A 20,000-nucleotide genomic window follows, 5' to 3' on the forward strand; every position below is an offset into this window, starting at 1 on the left:
GATCAACTCTGTGTTCCCAGTCATTTGAAATTCATATTTAAGGGCCTAATGAATAGATTTCAATTGAATGATTTCCCTACATGAACTGTAACTCCATAAAATAATTGAAATTGTTGCATGTTGTGTTTATATTGTTGTTCAGTGTATTTTAAGCATATCATCCAGAAAGGAGAATTACACCAAAGCATGAAAACATTAAGCAATTGTCTGGGACCTTCTAACATACAAAGAAAAGTCCATTTGAGTAAAATAAAGGTTCAAATTAAGGTACACTATCGTCCAACAGTTTGGTGTCACTTTGACATTTTCTTGTTTTTGAAAGTTATATTTTAAATTTTAAATTGTCCATTAAAATAACATCAAATTGATCAGAAATACAATGTAGACGTTGTTAATGTTGTAACAAATAGGGTGTGGTGGCAGATTGTGGCCCAGGAAGCTGAGTGGATGGATCCATGTCCACTGCCTAGGGCCTGAGAGACTGGAACATTTTGTTGCAGTGATCAATTCTGCTATTACTCGCTCCCCCAGCCTGTTACCAGGTAATAAAACCAACACCTCAGCTAATGTATCACTTTGGTGGTAGAACAACAAATTGAGAGAAACAGTTTATGATTGGGGTGCTCCTTGCTCCATGGAGCTGTTAGCAGCTTTTACTGCCCTGTGAGGTGAATACAATTGAGAGCGATGAATGCAAAGCTTTGCTGCATAAACTCCAAAGGAGAACAGTGGGCCATGCAGAGAGACACACTATTTATCATGTTAAAGGTAATCCTACCCGGTGTTCCATTCTGTTATTATGCTATGCTTGTTTAAAATTTGTCTAAATTTGTCTAAATTTAAAATACATAATCAGTCTATTCAACTGTAACCCAGCGCAATGGCGAGAGAATCTGGCTGTCTGGAGCTATTTACTGTTTTCCACAATGACCTGGGAAGCAGGGTTGGGGTCAATTCGAATTAAAGGCCGTCAATTCAGGAAGTAAACATAAATTCCAATTCAGTAATTGAAAATTGAATGACTTGAAAATTCAATAAAGTAGTAGCTGTTTCTTTCAAAGGTTTTTATATGTTTGCATTTTAAATTAAAATCACTTCCTGAACGGAATATATTCAATTGGAATTGACCAGGCAGGGAAGAAACACTAGAAACACACCCTCTGGCTGTATTAAGACAGGCTTGTGTCTGCGTGTGTCGGGGACTCTGGGGTAGTCTAGTCTCTGAGCTCAGGATGTGTTCTGCTCTATCAGGCTCTCTCTCTCCAATATCACATGACTACATCACCCTGAAGGACCTGGCCCAGAGAGAGACAGAGAGAACCAGAGAGAGACAGGGAGAGACAGAGAGAACCAGAGAGAGACAGAGAGAGACAGAGAGAACCAGAGAGAACCAGAGAGACAGAGAGAACCAGAGAGACAGAGAGAACCAGAGAGAGACAGGGAGAGACAGAGAGAGAACCAGAGAGAACCATAGAAAGACAGAGAGCAACAGAGAGACAGGGAGAACACGAGAGAGAGAGAGAGAGAGAGAGACAGAGACAGAGAGACAGGGAGAAGCAGAGAGACAGGGAGAACCAGAGAGAGAGAGAGAGAGAGAGAGAGAGAGAGAGAGAGAGAGACAGGGAGAACCAGAGAGACAGGGAGAACCAGAGAGAGAGAGAGAGAGAGAGAGAGAATTCTGAGAGACAGAATTCTGCAAAAAAAATACCCCCAGTGTACAATGTAGAACACCAAATAATGCATGCAGAGCAGAATTATGCCGATACCTTCTAATGATCAAAATCCAGGAAAGAGACGTTCAATTCTACAACCACCTAATAGGAAATATTTCCCAAACCTTCCATAACAAAGCCATCACCTACAGAGAGATGCACCTGGAGAAGAGTCCCCTAAGCAAGCTGGTCCTGGGGCTCTGTTCACAAACACAAACACACCCCACAGAGCCGTAGGACAGCAGCTAAATTAGACCCAAACAAATCATGAGAAAACAAAAAGATAATTACTTGACACATTGGAAAGAATAAAAAAAATAGAGCAAACTAGAATGCTATTTGGCAATGAACAGAGAGTACACAGTGGCAGAATCACTGTGACTGACCCACTGTGACTGACCCACTGTGACTGACCCAAATTTAAGGAAAGATTTGACTGTGAACAGATTCAGTGAGCATAGCCTTGCTATTGAGAAATGCCGCCGTAGGCAGACCTGGCTCTCAAGAGAAGACAGGCTATGTGCTCACAAAATGATGTGGAAACTGAGCTGCACTTCCTAACCTCCTGTCCAATGTATGACCATATAAGAGACACATATTTCTCTCAGATTACAAAGACCCACAAAGAATTTGAAAAACAAATCCAATTTTGATAAATCTATTGTGTGAAATATAACAGTGTGCCATCACAGTAGCAATATTTGTGACCTGTTGCCACAAGTAAAGGGCAACCAGTGAAGAACAAACACCATATTTATGTTGATTTATTTTCCCTTTTGTACTTTAACTATTTGCACATCATTACAACACTGTATATAGACATAATATGACATTTGAAATGTATCTATTGTTTTGGAACTTGTGTGAGTGTAATATTTACTGTTACAGAGAGAAAGAGAGAGAATTTTGAGTTGTTGTCTTTCTTTAACGACCCCCCCCCTGAAAAAGCAAATATCCCCTGTACTGCATACTGACCTTGCCCTCTACCCCACGGTACAAAACCACATCACACATCACAATACCCAAAACCTCACCAACTTCTACAACCGTATATCCCAAACATCATCCCCAGATATACAGACAGCCCCCCAACACACCATATCTCCTGAAACATCTCCACACTTTATCATTCTATAGAACTCAAACTCAACCCTGAGGCGCGCAGAGACCATCCCATTAAACAATAGTACAAAGTCTGTTATCCGCCCACCTTTGACCCTGTTCCTCCTTGTTAGACAAATAGACAACTTCGCCTGAGCAAACAGAAAATTCAACAAAACAGAATAAATCAGCAAACATTTCTAAAAAAACCTGTTTTTGTCTTTGGGGTATATTGTGTAGTGGGAAAAAAAATAGATTTAATCCATTTTAGAACAAGGCTGTAACCCAACAAAATGTGGAAAAGGGTCAAGGGGTCTGAATACTTTCTGTATTTACTTTGTCCTGCTGTATTTTAGTCAATGCGACTCCGACAATGCTCATCCTAATATTTATATATTTCTCAATTCCATTCTTTTACTTTTAGATGTGTGTGTATTGTTGTGAATTGTTAGATATTACTGCACTGTTAGAGCTAGGAACACAAGCATTTCTCTACACCTGCAATATGTGTATGTGACCAACAAAATTGTATTTGATTTGATTTAATTTAACATTTGATTGGCTGTAGAGATTCCCATCCATGTCTGAGGCACAAACACCTCAGGTTAACCAGAGGAGGAAGTCTGTGTGCCTGCAGACTAACAGTGAGCTGTCTGAGCTGTCTAACACCTGAGCTCCTGGTCCTCACGACGCCAGGACAGCGGAGTCAATCACCACCTTCCGGAGACACCTGAAACCCCACCTCTTTAAGGAATACCTAGGATAGGATAAAGTAATCCTTCTCACCCCCCCCCCTTAAATGATTTAGATGCACTATTGTAAAGTGGCTGTTCCACTGGATGTCATAAGGTGAATTCACCAATTTGTAAGTCGCTCTGGATAAGAGCGTCTGCCAAATGACTTAAATGTAATGTAATGTCTATAAAACCATTACAGACTTGAGGAGACAAATCCATCCAGGTGTGAAAAAGTTGTCTGGTCAGGAAGGCTTTTCCCGCCACAGAGAGAGCAGAGTCAGTCTGCATGGTTATGTTCCACACCTGACAGAAAGTGTCTGTCCGAGTCCACTGGTCAGGTGAGCCCAGGTGTGTGACAGCTCTAACGAGGGGAGGGGGCGTGACTGAAACACTCACCGTCGATCCTCTCTGACCAGGGTGGCCAGGCAGCCCGTCCTTTCCAGGTTGTCCCTATGAACCACACAGAGAGCTTAGACTCTATCAACGTCTGATACATGAAGAAGGGGAACACCTCCACATCTAATGGTGGATTCTCATAGTATTGACCAAATGTAATCGGTTTTCTTGTTCTATTACAAATACATGGTAAAATATTTCAAAATATAACTATTTTTAAGCGAAAACCTGTCCGTCCTCCACAGTAATGCCTTGTTCTGTTATGGAGCACAGCGGAAACAGGGCTGACTATCGGCCAAGGTTAAGTCAAAACTATGAATCAAGCGCAAATCAATAGCAGGAAATGAACACTTGTCTTCTGGCGAGAGGATGATGAGAAACAGGGTTCTGCTTCAGTAACAGGAACGATTACAACACCCAATCAGTGAAACAGCACAATACGTAGCCCACCCTATACAACTGCATTGCTTTCCTTCAACCTGGACATATGACCATGACACTAGCTGAGAGGATACTTACAGGGGGGCCCTTTGGTCCTGAGACACCGACGGGGCCCTGGGGTCCTTGAGGTCCCTGGAATAACCAGAGAGAAAATCGGAGAATGAAAGCAGGGGGCGGGGTGTATTGGGGGGGGGAAATCTGAGTCTTAGCAATGAGATGCTCCTAATAGTAGTGTGGCAGACAACAATGAGTTTTGCTAGCCTCAGAGATGATGCTGCTGCCTGGTTGGGTGGGTGATGTTGGTTGTGGTACGGTGTAGTATTGTATAGTATAGTATGGTTTGGTGTAGCATGGTATAGTATAGTACGGTTTGGTGTAGTATGGTGTGGTGCAGTATTGTATGTAGCATAGTACAGTATGGTGTGGTGCAGTATGGTGTAGTATAGTATAGTATGGTGTGGTGCAGTATGGTGTAGTATAGTACAGTGTAGTATAGTAGGGTGTAGTATAGTATGGGTGTGGTGTAGTATAGTAGGGTGGGGTGTAGTATAGCGTGGTGTAGTATAGTAGGGTATAGTGTAGTATAGTAGGGTGTAGTATAGTATGGGTGTGGTGTAGTATAGTAGGGTGGGGTGTAGTATAGCGTGGTGTAGTATAGTAGCGTATAGTGTAGTATAGTAGGGTGTAGTATAGTATGGGTGTGGTGTAGTATAGTAGGGTGGGGTGTAGTATAGCATGGTGTAGTATAGTAGGGTGTAGTGTAGTATAGTAGGGTGTTGTATAGTAAAGTGTAGTATGGTAGGCTGTAGTATAGTAGGGTGTAGTATAGTAGTGTGGGGAGTAGTATAGTAGGGTGTAGTGTAGTAAAGTGTAGTATAGTATGGTGTAGGATAGTAGTTTGTAGTATAGTAGCGTGGGGTGTAGTATAGTAGGGTGTAGTGTAGTATAGTAGGGTGTAGTATAGTAAAGTGTAGTATAGTAGGCTGTAGTATAGTAGGGTGTAGTATAGTAACGTGTAGTATAGTGTGGTGTAGTATAGTAGGGTGGGGTGTAGTATAGTAGGGTGTGGTGTAGTAGGGTGGGGTGTAGTATGGTGTAGTATAGTAGGGTGTAGTATAGTAAAGTGTAGTATAGTGTGGTGTAGTATAGTAGGGTGGGGTGTAGTATAGTAGGGTGTGGTGTAGTAGGGTGGGGTGTAGTATAGCATGGTGTAGTATAGTAGGGTGTAGTGTAGTATAGTAGGGTGTAGTATAGTAAAGTGTAGTATAGTAGGGTGTAGTATAGTAGGGTGGGGTGTAGTATAGTAGGGTGTAGTGTAGTATAGTAGGGTGTAGTATAGTAAAGTGTAGTATAGTAGGCTGTAGTATAATAGGGTGAAGTGTAGTAAAGTGCAGTATAGTATGGTGTAGTATAGTAGGGTGTAGTATAGTAAAGTGTAGTATAGTGTGGTGTAGTATAGTAGGGTGGGGTGTAGCATAGCATGGTGTAGTATAGTAGGGTGTAGTGTAGTATAGTAGGGTGTAGTATAGTAAAGTGTAGTATAGTAGGCTGTAGTATAGTAGGGTGTAGTATAGTAGGGCAGGGAGTAGTATAGTAGGGCATAGTGTAGTAAAGTGTAGTATAGTATGGTGTAGTATAGTAGGGTGTAGTATAGTAACGTGTAGTATAGTGTGGTGTAGTATAGTAGGGTGGGGTGTAGTATAGTAGGGTGTGGTGTAGTAGGGTGGGTGTAGTATGGTGTAGTATAGTAGGGTGTAGTATAGTAAAGTGTAGTATAGTGTGGTGTAGTATAGTAGGGTGGGGTGTAGTATAGCATGGTGTAGTATAGTAGGGTGTAGTGTAGTATAGTAGGGTGTAGTATTGTAAAGTGTAGTATAGTAGGCTGTAGTATAGTAGGGTGGGGTGTAGTAGGGTGGGGTGTAGTATAGTATGGTGTAGTGTAGTATAGTAGGGTGTAGTATAGTAAAGTGTGGTATAGTAGGCTGTAGTATAGTAGGGTGACGTGTAGTAAAGTGTAGTATAGTATGGTGTAGTATAGTAGGGTGTAGTATAGTAAAGTGTAGTATAGTGTGGTGTAGTATAGTAGGGTGGGGTGTAGTATAGTAGGGTGTGGTGTGGTGTAGTAGGGTGGTGTGTAGTATGGTGTAGTATAGTATGGTGTAGTATAGTAACGTGTAGTATAGTAGGGTGTGGTGCAGTAGGGTTTAGTATGGTCTTGTGTAGTAGGGTGCAGTATAGTAGGGTGTGGTGTAGTATGGTCTGGTGTAGTATAGTAGGGTGTAGTATAGTAAAGTGTAGTATAGTGTGGTGTAGTATAGTAGGGTGGGATGTAGTATAGTAGGGTGTGGTGTAGTAGGGCGGTGTGTAGCATGGTGTAGTATAGTAAAGTGTAGTATAGCCGGGTGTAGTATAGTAAAGTGTAGGATAGTATGGTGTAGTATAGTAGGGTGTAGTATAGTAGGGTGTGGTGTAGTAGGGTGTAGTATGGTCTTGTGTAGTAGGGTGCAGTATAGTAGGGTGTGGTGTAGTATGGTCTGGTGTAGTGTAGCTTCCTTGCTTCCATTGGTGAACACCACTTGTCCAGGTCAACCCTACCACTATGTCAGACAGGCAGTCAGAACTACCCTGGAAACATCAGAGGTTTAACTGCTTTAACTGCTTCTTATTCCAAGCCATTTCATATTTCATTATTGATGGGTCAGCCCCCAACCCTGGACCATAACCTATCCCCCCTTGGAAGCAGTGCCTTATGGGACTTACTCTCTCGCCAGGCGGGCCAGGTGGCCCATCGTTGCCCGCGGTGCCCTGCGAAACACAACAAGACAGGAAATCAGCATCAGATGTTCTACTGTTTCCCAAGTGGACACCGTAATAAATGACACATTGTTTACATAGATACTAACCAGTTATACACTGTAGCTATTACCATCTCTTTGAGATGGAGAGTGTAGTTACCTTAGGGCCTGGCTTGCCTGTTGAACCTCTAGCACCCCGACCACCTCGTGGACCCTGTGAGATAGGGGAGGACAAAGCTCAGAATACACACTGACATGAGATCAGATAAGACTTCATTCAATACTGAATGTGAGGTAGGAGGACTGTGAGGTAGGAGGACTGTGAGGTAGGAGGACCCTGAGGTAGGAGGACCGTGAGGTAGGAGGACCCTGAGGTAGGAGGACCCTGAGGTAGGAGGACCCTGAGGTAGGAGGACCGTGAGGTAGGAGGACCCTGAGGTAGGAGGACCTTGAGGTAGGAGGACCCTGAGGTAGGAGGACCGTGAGGTAGGAGGACCCTGAGGTAGGAGGACCGTGAGGTAGGAGGACCCTGAGGTAGGAGGACCCTGAGGTAGGAGGACCCTGAGGTAGGAGGACCCTGAGGTAGGAGGACCGTGAGGTAGGAGGACCCTGAGGTAGGAGGACCCTGAGGTAGGAGGACCCTGAGGTAGGAGGACCATGAAGTAGGAGGACTGTGAGGTAGGAGGACATACCGTTGGACCTCTTTGTCCCCTTGGACCGTTTTTGCCCGCCACGCCCTTTGGAAGAACAGACAAGTGTAAGACATTTAATTTAATTCAGAAACCTCAAGATCAATTCAGCCTAAACTTTCCCAGTAAGTTGTTCTCAAAGCGACTGTCCAGGTCTGTGCTAAAACACTCGAGATGAGTGTGACTTTCTTTCTGTTGAAGATGGGAAAGGAAAGCATCGAAAAACAAACAAATAGTTTCACCATCTCTTTCACATTGATTCTCGGAGGTTGTATTCTGTGCAAAGTCATTATTCAAATGCTTTTACAACAGGAATAAACTACCTTGTGTTATGATACAGTGTGTGTGATTGCCATACAGAAACAGAAACAGAAACAGGGACAGGTCTATTTATTTTTTACCCTGGCTCCTTTCTCTCCGTTGGCCCCTGGGAAGCCTGGGAAGCCACAGGAACCCTGCAGAACAACGAGAACAAATGGCCGGTCAGGAATCAGTATATCCACGTCATCAGGAATTATTTGAGAGGGTTTTTTGCTTTCATTTGTTGTTGTTGTTGTTGTTGTTGACTGTCAACCTCTATTAGTATATAGGAGACACAGAGAGCTCCGTCACATGATGAGTCTGTACCCAGCCTGCACCGTGCCCGTGCCCTGGACAGACAACACAGAGAGCTCCGTCACATGATGAGTCTGTACCCAGCCTGCACCGTGCCCGTGCCCTGGACAGACAACACAGAGAGCTCCGTCACATGATGAGTCTGTACCCAGCCTGCACCGTGCCCGTGCCCTGGACAGACAACACAGAGAGCTCCGTCACATGATGAGTCTGTACCCAGCCTGCACCGTGCCCGTGCCCTTGACAGACAACACAGAGAGCTCCGTCACATGATGAGTCTGTACCCAGCCTGCACCGTGCCCGTGCCCTGGACAGACAACACAGAGAGCTCCGTCACATGATGAGTCTGTACCCAGCCTGCACCGTGCCCGTGCCCTGGACAGACAACACAGAGAGCTCCGTCACATGATGAGTCTGTACCCAGCCTGCACCGTGCCCGTGCCCTGGACAGACAACACAGAGAGCTCCGTCACATGATGAGTCTGTACCCAGCCTGCACCGTGCCCGTGCCCTGGACAGACAACACAGAGAGCTCCGTCACATGATGAGTCTGTACCCAGCCTGCACCGTGCCCGTGCCCTGGACAGACAACACAGAGAGCTCCGTCACATGATGAGTCTGTACCCAGCCTGCACCGTGCCCGTGCCAAGGACAGACAACACAGAGAGCTCCGTCACATGATGAGTCTGTACCCAGCCTGCACCGTGCCCGTGCCAAGGACAGACAACACAGAGAGCTCCGTCACATGATGAGTCTGTACCCAGCCTGCACCGTGCCCGTGCCCTGGACAGACAACACAGAGAGCTCCGTCACATGATGAGTCTGTACCCAGCCTGCACCGTGCCCGTGCCCTGGACAGACAACACAGAGAGCTCCGTCACATGATGAGTCTGTACCCAGCCTGCACCGTGCCCGTGCCCTGGACAGACAACACAGAGAGCTCCGTCACATGATGAGTCTGTACCCAGCCTGCACCGTGCCCGTGCCCTGGACAGACAACACAGAGAGCTCCGTCACATGATGAGTCTGTACCCAGCCTGCACCGTGCCCGTGCCCTGGACAGACAACACAGAGAGCTCCGTCACATGATGAGTCTGTACCCAGCCTGCACCGTGCCCGTGCCCTGGACAGACAACACAGAGAGCTCCGTCACATGATGAGTCTGTACCCAGCCTGCACCGTGCCCGTGCCCTGGACAGACAACACAGAGAGCTCCGTCACATGATGAGTCTGTACCCAGCCTGCACCGTGCCCGTGCCCTGGACAGACAACACAGAGAGCTCCGTCACATGATGAGTCTGTACCCAGCCTGCACCGTGCCCGTGCCCTGGACAGACAACACAGAGAGCTCCGTCACATGATGAGTCTGTACCCAGCCTGCACCGTGCCCGTGCCCTGGACAGACAACACAGAGAGCTCCGTCACATGATGAGTCTGTACCCAGCCTGCACCGTGCCCGTGCCCTGGACAGACAACACAGAGAGCTCCGTCACATGATGAGTCTGTACCCAGCCTGCACCGTGCCCGTGCCCTGGACAGACAACACAGAGAGCTCCGTCACATGATGAGTCTGTACCCAGCCTGCACCGTGCCCGTGCCCTGGACAGACAACACAGAGAACAGAACACTCCTCGGCTGAACGGTGACGAGCTCATGACATCACCATCAGAATAAAACGATATGATTGTGGTACAAAACGTAGTTTACACGATAAGGAAATGAAACACGTACACACACACTCTCCCTTTGTTTGTAAGGACTTCAAATATCATGATGTCTTTGTAAACATTCTTTTGAGATAACATATCACATGAGTAAATGGAACATGGAACAGATGCCAAACAACATCAAAAAGAAAACCACTGAAAACCAAACACGTAAACACACACACGCAATTCAATGAAGACATTCTGCTTTCTAATTATGGCTCTTTGTTGCGAAGGCCGAGACCGAGATTCAAAACTAGCTTACCCATATACTTTCAGTCCTGGTGTTCACGAAAGCATTCAAACATGAAATCAATCCAGCGTTTTATTTTCCCATCTCAAAAGCTTTAGGTGTAGTATTTTCTAAGCCTGAATTCACAAAGTCATGTGATGGAAATAGATAGGGCCAAACACTCACGAGTTTGAAAGATTACAAATGTCTTACTATGAAACTGCCATAATTCTAAACCCAACGGCTGTGCTTTCACACACCCAGGGCTTCCATACTTCCATAGTTCACTTTTTTTTTGATCAAACTTCTGATAGCTCTCAGGCATAAATTAGTATGTTTTAGAGTATGTATTAGAGTATGTATTAGAGTATGTATTGGAGTATGTATTGGAGTATGTATTAGAGTATGTATTAGAGTATGTATTGGAGTATGTATTAGCGTATTATTAGAGTATGTATTAGTGTATGTATTAGCGTAAGTATTAGAGTATGTATTAGAGTATGTATTAGAGTATGTATTAGGGTATGTATTAGGGTATGTATTAGGGTATGTATTAGAGTATGTATTAGAGTATGTATTAGAGTATGTATTAGCATATTTATTAGAGTATGTATTAGAGTATGTATTAGCATATTTATTAGAGTATGTATTAGCGTATGTATTAGAGAATGTATTAGAGAATGTATTAGAGTATGCATAAGAGTATGTATTAGAGTATGTATTAGATTATGTATTAAAGTATGTATTAGCATATTTATTAGAGTATGTATTAGAGAATGTATTAGATTATGTATTAGAGTATGTATTAGCATATGTATTAGAGTATGTATTAGAGTATGTATTAGAGTGTGTATTAGAGTGTGTATTAGAGTGTGTATTAGAGTATGTATTATAGTATGTATTAGAGTATTACTAGAGTATGTATTAGCGTATGTATTAGCGTATGTATTAGCGTATGTATTAGAGTATGTATTATAGTATTATTAGAGTGTGTATTAGAGTGTGTATTAGAGTGTGTATTAGAGTGTGTATTACAGTATGTATTAGCGTATGTATTAGCGTATGTATTAGCGTATGTATTAGAGTATGTATTATAGTATTATTAGAGTGTGTATTAGAGTGTGTATTAGAGTGTGTATTAGAGTGTGTATTAGAGTATGTATTAGCGTATGTATTAGCGTATGTATTAGAGTATGTATTATAGTATTATTAGAGTGTGTATTAGAGTGTGTATTAGAGTGTGTATTAGAGTATGTATTAGAGTATGTATTAGCATATGTATTAGCGTATGTATTAGCATATGTATTAGCATATGTATTAGCGTATGTATTAGAGTGTGTATTAGAGTGTGTATTAGAGTGTGTATTAGAGTGTGTATTATAGTATGTATTAGAGTATGTATTATGTATTAGCATATGTATTAGCGTATGTATTAGCGTATGTATTAGCGTATGTATTAGAGTGTGTATTAGAGTGTGTATTAGAGTGTGTATTAGAGTGTGTATTAGCGTATGTATTAGAGTGTGTATTAGAGTGTGTATTAGAGTATGTATTAGAGTGTGTATTATAGTATGTATTAGAGTATGTATTATAGTATGTATTAGAGTATTATTAGAGTATGTATTAGCGTATGTATTAGTGTATGTATTAGAGTATGTATTAGAGTGTGTATTAGAGTGTGTATTAGAGTGTGTATTAGCGTATGTATCAGAGTATGTATCAGAGTATGTATTAGAGTATGTATTAGCGTATTTATTAGAGTATGTATTAGCGTATGTATTAGAGAATGTATTAGAGTATGTATTAGCGTATGTATTAGAGTATGTATTAGCGTATGTATTAGAGTATGTAGTAGAGTATGTATTAGCGTATTTATTATATTAGAGTATGTATTAGCGTATGTATTAGCATATGTATTAGATAATGTATTAGAGTATGTATTAGAGTATGTATTATAGTATGTATTAGCGTATGTATTAGAGTATGTATTAGAGTATGTATTGGAGTGTGTATTAGAGTGTGTATTAGAGTATGTATTAGAGTGTGTATTAGAGTATGTATTAGAGTATGTATTAGAGTATGTATTAGATTATTATTAGAGTATGTATTAGAGTATGTATTAGAGTGTGTATTAGAGTGTGTATTAGAGTGTGTATTAGAGTATGTATTAGAGTATGTATCAGAGTATGTATCGGAGTGTGTATTGGAGTGTGTATTAGAGTGTGTATTAGAGTATGTATTAGAGTATGTATTAGAGTATGTATTAGAGTATGTATTAGACACCATCTCACAGAATGACACATAATCTTCCAGCATAATGTTTGTAATCTTTTAATCCATATTGCCAGTGGTTTGCTGAACAGCATATTGCTGGATGTAATGTAGTAGGGCGTGTATATCCTGTTAGGGGACGTGATATGATGCTAATGATCAAATCTACCTGTCTGTGTTTGACTGGAGATGATCGTAATTCTCAGTGAGCACCATCTAGGTCTCTGAGGACACAATATGCCTTGTTGGTTTCTGGGTGTAAGAATAATGAACATTGACAGGCACTCCATATATCCATCAACAGCACCTCCATATTGGATCATTGGTATCTAATGAAAGACAGGTCATCCAATGGGATGAAAAATCCCGGAATGTTCTTCAAGGAACCACCATGTCTGTCCTGACAGGGAACTCCTTCCTACACTCTTAGAAAAAAAATGTGCTATCTAGAACCTAAAAGGGTTCTTCAGCTGTTCCTATTGGAGAACCCTTTGAAGAACACTTTTTGGTTCCAGGTAGAACCCCTTTGAGTTCCATGTAGAGTCCTTTACACAAAGGGTTCTACATGGAACCCAAAATCGTTCTACCTGGAACCAAAAAAATAGCTGAAAACCCTTTTGGAACCCTTTTTGAGAGAGAGAGTTTAGGTGTTTGGTGTGTTTACTGAGATGAGAGTTTAGGTGTTTGGTATGTATACTGAGATGAGAGTTTAGGTGTTTGGTGTGTTTACTGAGATGAGAGTTTAGGTGTTTGGTGTGTTTACTGAGATGAGAGTTTAGGTGCTTGGTGTGTTTACTGAGATGAGAGTTTAGGTGTTTGGTATGTATACTGAGATGAGAGTTTAGGTGTTTGGTGTGTTTACTGAGATGAGAGTTTAGGTGCTTGGTGTGTTTACTGAGATGAGAGTTTAGGTGTTTGGTGTGTTTACTGAGATGAGAGTTTAGGTGTTTGGTGTGTTTACTGAGATGAGAGTTTAGGTGTTTGGTGTGTTTACTGAGATGAGAGTTTAGGTGTTTGGTGTGTTTACTGAGATGAGACGTGTTTGGTGTGTTTACTGAGATGAGAGTTTAGGTGTTTGGTGTGTTTACTGAGATGAGAGTTTAGGTGTTTGGTGTGTTTACTGAGATGAGAGTTTAGGTGTTTGGTGTGTTTACTGAGATGAGAGTTTAGGTGTTTGGTGTGTATACTGAGATGAGAGTTTAGGTGTTTGGTGTGTATACTGAGATGAGAGTTTAGGTGTTTGTTGTGTATACTGAGATGAGAGTTTAGGTGTTTGGTGTGTTTACTGAGATGAGAGTTTAGGTGCTTGGTGTGTTTACTGAGATGAGAGTTTAGGTGTTTGGTGTGTATACTGAGATGAGAGTTTAGGTGTTTGGTGTGTATACTGAGATGAGAGTTTAGGTGTTTGGTGTGTATACTGAGATGAGAGTTTAGGTGTTTGGTGTGTATACTGAGATGAGAGTTTAGGTGTTTGGTGTGTTTACTGAGATGAGAGTTTAGGTGCTTGGTGTGTTTACTGAGATGAGAGTTTAGGCGTTTGGTGTGTTTACTGAGATGAGACGTGTTTGGTGTGTTTACTGAGATGAGAGTTTAGGTGTTTGGTGTGTTTATACTGAGATGAGAGTTTAGGCGTTTGGTGTGTTTACTGAGATGAGAGTTTAGGCGTTTGGTGTGTTTACTGAGATGAGAGTTTAGGCGTTTGGTGTGTTTACTGAGATGAGCTGGGTTTTGTGGGATGCTTTTGAATAAAGTTTTCCCAGAAATCCTCATAGGCATCACAGAGTGGGTTTGTTTACATACCTTTGGTCCTTGTCTTCCTGGGTAGCCAGGTAATCGAACACCATAGTGCCCTCCAAGCTCGTCATCAAGCTCGAGACCCTGGGTCTCGACCCCGTCCTGTGCAACTGGGTACTGGACTTCCTGACGGGCCGCCCCCAGGTGGTGAGGGTAGGCAACAACATCTCCACCCCGCTGATCCTCAACACTGGGGCCCCACAATGGTGCGTTCTGAGCCCTCTCCTGTACGCCCTGTTCACCCACGACTGTGTGGCCACGCACGCCTCCAACTCAATCATCAAGTTTGCGGACGACACAACAGGGGTAGGCTTGATTACCAACAACGACGAGATGGCCTACAGGGAGGAGGTGAGGGCCCTCGGAGTGTGGTGTCAGGAAAACAATCTCACACTCAACGTCAACAAAACTAAGGAGATGATTGTGGACTTCAGGAAACAGCAGATGGAACACCCCCCTATCCACATCGACGGAACAGTAGTGGAGATGGTAGTAAGTTTTAAGTTCCTCGGCATACACATCACAGACAAACTGAATTGGTCCACTCACACAGACAGCATCGTGAAGAAGGCGCAGCAGCGCCTCTTCAACCTCAGGAGGCTGAAGAAATTCGGCTTGTCACCAAAAGCACTCACAAACTTCTACAGATGCACAATCGAGAGCATCGTGTCGGGCTGTATCACCGCCTGGTACGGCAACTGCTCCGCCCACAACCGTAAGGCTCTCCAGAGGGTAGTGAGGTCTGCACAACGCATCACAGGGTGCAAACTACCTGCCCTCCAGGACACCTACACCACCCGATGTCACAGGAAGGCCATAAAGATCATCAAGGACAACAACCACCTGAGCTACTGCCTGTTCACCCCGCTATCATCCAGAAGGCGAGGTCAGTACAGTTGCATCAAAGCTGGGACCGAGAGACTGAAAAACAGCTTCTATCTCAAGACCATCAGACTGTTAAACAGCCACCACTAACATTGAGTGGCTGCTGCCAACACACTGACACTGACTCAACTCCAGCCACTTTAATAATGGGAATTGATGGGAAATGATGTAAAATATATCACTAGCCACTTTATACAATGCTACCTAATATAATGTTTACATACCCTACATTATTCATCTCATATGTATACGTATATACTGTACTCTATATCATCTACTGCATCCTTATGTAATACATGTATCACTAGCCACTTTAACTATGCCACTTTGTTTACATACTCATCTCATATGTATATACTGTACTTGATACCATCTACTGTTTCTTGCCTATGCCGCTCTGTACCATCACTCATTTATATATCTTTATGTACATATTCTTTATCCCCTTACACTTGTGTGTATAAGGTAGTAGTTTTGGAATTGTTAGTTAGATTACTTGTTGGTATTACTGAATTGTCGGAACTAGAAGCACAAGCATGTCGCTACACTCACATTAACATCTGCTAACCATGTGTATGTGACAAATAAAATTTGGATTTGATTTGTCTTCCTGGGTAGCCAGGTAACCCTGAAACACCCAGTTTTCCCAGAAATCCTCATAGGCATCCCAGAGTGGGTTTGTTTACAAACCTTTGGTCCTTGTCTTCCTGGGTAGCCGGGTAACCCTGGAACACCCAGTTTTCCCTGAAGACAACAGAAAGTCAACATAAACTAATATTTGAATGAGCACAATGTATTGGTAAACAGTCATATGTGAAGGTCGATTGACCGAAAGCTTAGAAATACGCGTCTGACTGGAAGTGTGCGGAACCCTATTACTGTTTTAACAGTTGAACAGTAAAATGTAATTCAAGTATTTCCACAAGGTTTGGGGGATATTCTGTTAACAGATTGATCTCACAGGACAAATAGAGAGTGAGGATGAAGACTTCACCTTCTCTCCAGCACCCCCCATGGAGCCAGACTCTCCGTTGGGGCCTGCTCTTCCCTTGGGACCCTCAGGTCCTTCCTCACCACGGGGCCCAAGCATAGCAAGCTCACCCTGAGTACATCCAACAGACAATAGATCTGATATTGTACCATTACTGTAGCCTATGGTGGAAAGTGTGCCATACACATGACAATGATGGCTGAATCGGTATCAGTGAGTTGTCAACTCACCCTGTCACCTTTGAGACCCATGTCTCCCTTGAAACCAGGGAAACCGTCCTCACCCTGAAATCAGAGGGAACGTCAATAAAAGGGTTACTTGTTTTGTTGCTTCGTAGGAGATTAAATGGACCTCAGAGATTAAACGGACCTCAGAGATTAAACGGACCTCAGAGATTAAACGGACCTCAGAGATTAAACGGACCTCAGAGATTAAACGGACCTCAGAGATTAAACGGACTTCAGAGATTGAATCGACCTTTAACCTGTCGTTATGTGTAAGTGATCATGGGAATTCAGTATGCCTTCAGTTTGTGCATAATTGTAACCTAATTGCTATGGCAGAGTATTTTTGGATACATACTACGGATACAACGCTAGACATGTCTATGAATCTGGGCTGTAGCTTTCCATTATGAAGCAGGGAACCTCATTTGATACGTCTGGATGCCATCAAGACTACTGTCATCTGGTGGCCAAGGAGGGGAATGACACTGCATGTACACAAGAGCAAAAGCTATTGATGTCTTTGTTATGCTACTATAGGGACGTGTGGTTGAGCATTAGAAAACATGGTGGATGAGTTAACAAGAGAATAAGGAAACCTCTCTTTGTCCTTTTCACCCTCTGTTCTCTCCATAATTCTGTCTCCCACTGTCTCCATTCTCTCTGTTCTGTCTCCCACTCTCTCCTTTCTCTCTGTTCTCTGTCTCCCACCATCTCCTTTCTTTCTGTTCTCTGGTCTCCCACTCTCTCCTTCCTCTCGGTTCTCGGTCTCCCACTCTCCTTTCTCTCTGTTCTCTGTCTCCCACCATCTCCTTTCTCTCTATTCTCTGTCTCCATTTTCTCTGTTCTGTCTCCCACTCTCTCCTTTCTCTCTGTTCTCTGTCTCCCACTGTCTCCATTCTCTCTGTTCTCTGTCTGCCACTCTCTCCATTCTCTTTGTTCTCTGTCTCCCACTGTCTCCATTCTCTCTGTTCTCTGTCTCCCACCATCTCCAATCGCTCTGTTCTCTGTCTCCCACCATCTCCATTCTCTCTGTTCTCGGTCTCCCACTGTCTCCATTATCTCCGTTCTCTGTCTCCCACTGTCTCCATTCTCTCTGTTCTCTGTCTCCCACCATCTCCATTCTCTCTGTTCTCTGTCTCCCACCATCTCCTGTCTCTCTGTTCTCTGTCTCCCACCATCTCCATTCTCTCTGTTCTCGGTCTCCCACTGTCTCCATTCTCTTTGTTCTCGGTCTCCCACCATCTCCATTCTCTCTGTTATCGGTCTCCCACTCTCTCCCTTCTCTCTGTTCTCTGTCTCCCACTGTCTCTATTCTCTCTGTTTTCTGTCTCCCACTCTCTCCTTCCTCTCTGTTCTATGTCTCCCTCTGTCTCCATTCTCTCTGTTCTCTGTCTCCCACTGTTTCCATTATCTCTGTCCTCTGTCTCCCACTGTCTCCATTCTCGCTGTTCTTGGTCTCCCAGTGTCTCCATTCTCTTTGTTCTCGGTCTCCCACCATCTCCATTCTCTCTATTCTCGGTCTCCCACTCTCTCCTTTCTCTCTGTTCTCTGTCTCCCACTGTCTCTATTCTCTCTGTTCTCTGTCTCCCACTCTCTCCTTCCTCTCTGTTCTCTGTCTCCCTCTGTCTCCATTCTCTCTGTTCTCTGTCTCCCACTGTCTCCATTCTCTCTGTTCTCTGTCTCCCTCTGTCTCCATTCTCTCTGTTCTCTGTCTCCCTCTGTCTCCATTCTCTCTGTTCTCTGTCTCCCACTGTCTCCATTCTCTCTGTTCTCTGTCTCCCACCAATCCATTCTCTATGTTCTCTGTCTCTCACTCTCTCCTTCCTCTCTGTTCTCTGTCTCCCACTCTCTCCATTATCTCTGTTCTGTCTCCCACCGTCTCCTTTCTCTCTGTTCTCTGTCTCCCACTCTCTCCATTCTCTCTGTTCTCTGTCTCCCACTGTCTCCATTCTCTCTGTTCTCTGTCTCCCACTCTCTCCTTTCTCTCTGTTGTCTCCCACTCTCTCCTTCCTCTCAGTTCTCTGTCTCTCACTCTCTCCATTATCTGTCTCCCACCATCTCCTTTCTCTCTGTTCTCGGTCTCCCACCATCTCCTTTTTTTCTGTTCTCTGTCTCCCAACATCTCCATTATCTCTGTTCTCTGGTCTCCCACTCTCTCCTTCCTCTCTGTTCTCGGTCTCCCACTGTCTCCATTCTCTCTGTTCTCTGTCTCCCACTGTCTCCATTCTCTCTGTTCTCTGTCTCCCAACATCTCCATTCTCTCTGTTCTCTGGTCTCCCACTCTCTCCTTCTCTGTTCTCGGTCTCCCACTGTCTCCATTCTCTCTGTTCTCTGTCTCCCACCATCTCCTTTCTCTCTGTTCTCTGTCTCCCACCATCTCCTGTCTCTCTGTTCTCTGTCTCCCACCATCTCCATTATCTATGTTCTCTGTCTCCCACTCTCTCCTTCCTCTCTGTTCTCTGTCTCCCTCTGTCTCCATTATCTCTGTTCTCTGTCTCCCACTGTCTCCTTTCTCTCTGTTCTCTGTCTCCCACTGTCTCCATTCTCTCTGTTCTCTGTCTCCCAACATCTCCATTCTCTCTGTTCTCTGTCTCCCACTGTCTCCATTCTCTCTGTTCTGTCTCCCACTCTCTCCTTTCTCTCTGTTCTCTGTCTCCCACCATCTCCATTCTCTCTGTTCTCTGTTTCCTACTGTCTCCATTCTCCCGGTTCTCTGTCTCCCACTGTCTCCATTCTCTCTGTTCTCTGTCTCCCACCATCTCATTTGTCTCTGTTCTCGGTCTCCCACTGTGTACTTTACTTATCTCTGTTGTTCTCTGAGTCTCTCTGTGCAGTCTGTCACCTGTTTGTGTCTCTTCTCCTCCTAACACATGTAGTTGTGTGGGTGCACCCAAAGCAGTAAAACCATGTTTTATGTTTCACAACAAGCCCTCACCTCTGGGATGGTGTTCATTCATTTTCTATTCAGAACCAACACTACCTTCCTTCCTCAAGGTTTTGGGTTTGCATTAAAACCTCAACATAAGTTAATTTAAAACCTAACTTCAGTAATAACCCTGATATCCATGGTGTTACTGTTGTAAAAACAAAACTTTAATAGTGGATCAGCATCATGCTCTTGGTTTTCAATTATATTCATGTATTTATATAAAGAGGCTGTTGTAACACAGTTAGGAGTAGAGGGGACATTTTGGACTGCAGGAAGACTTTGTGACAGGCAATCCAATGGGACAACCCTGATGTCAATGGGACAACCCTGATGAAGAATCCCGGAATGTTCTTCAAGGAACCACCATGTCTGTCCTGACATCAGGAAACTCCTTCCTACACTCTTAGAAAAAAAGGTGCTATCTAGAACCTAAAAGGGTTCTTCAGCTGTTCCTATTGGAGAACCCTTTGAAGAACCAT

General features: G+C 43.6%; 1 protein-coding gene across 1 annotated transcript in view; it reads right to left on the reverse strand.

Moving 5' to 3' along the window:
* LOC135517126 (collagen alpha-1(XI) chain-like) overlaps positions 1-20,000 on the reverse strand; it is a 172,505-nt gene that overhangs the window by 99,215 nt on the left and 53,290 nt on the right. Inside the window, 9 exon segments of the mRNA XM_064941154.1 lie at positions 3,947-4,000; positions 4,466-4,519; positions 7,148-7,192; positions 7,343-7,396; positions 7,875-7,919; positions 8,273-8,326; positions 16,065-16,118; positions 16,369-16,476; positions 16,596-16,649. Of these exon segments, the coding sequence (XP_064797226.1) occupies positions 3,947-4,000; positions 4,466-4,519; positions 7,148-7,192; positions 7,343-7,396; positions 7,875-7,919; positions 8,273-8,326; positions 16,065-16,118; positions 16,369-16,476; positions 16,596-16,649 (522 nt within the window).

Source organism: Oncorhynchus masou, chromosome 28 (assembly GCF_036934945.1).
Source record: "Oncorhynchus masou masou isolate Uvic2021 chromosome 28, UVic_Omas_1.1, whole genome shotgun sequence".
Classification (NCBI taxonomy): domain Eukaryota; kingdom Metazoa; phylum Chordata; class Actinopteri; order Salmoniformes; family Salmonidae; genus Oncorhynchus; species Oncorhynchus masou.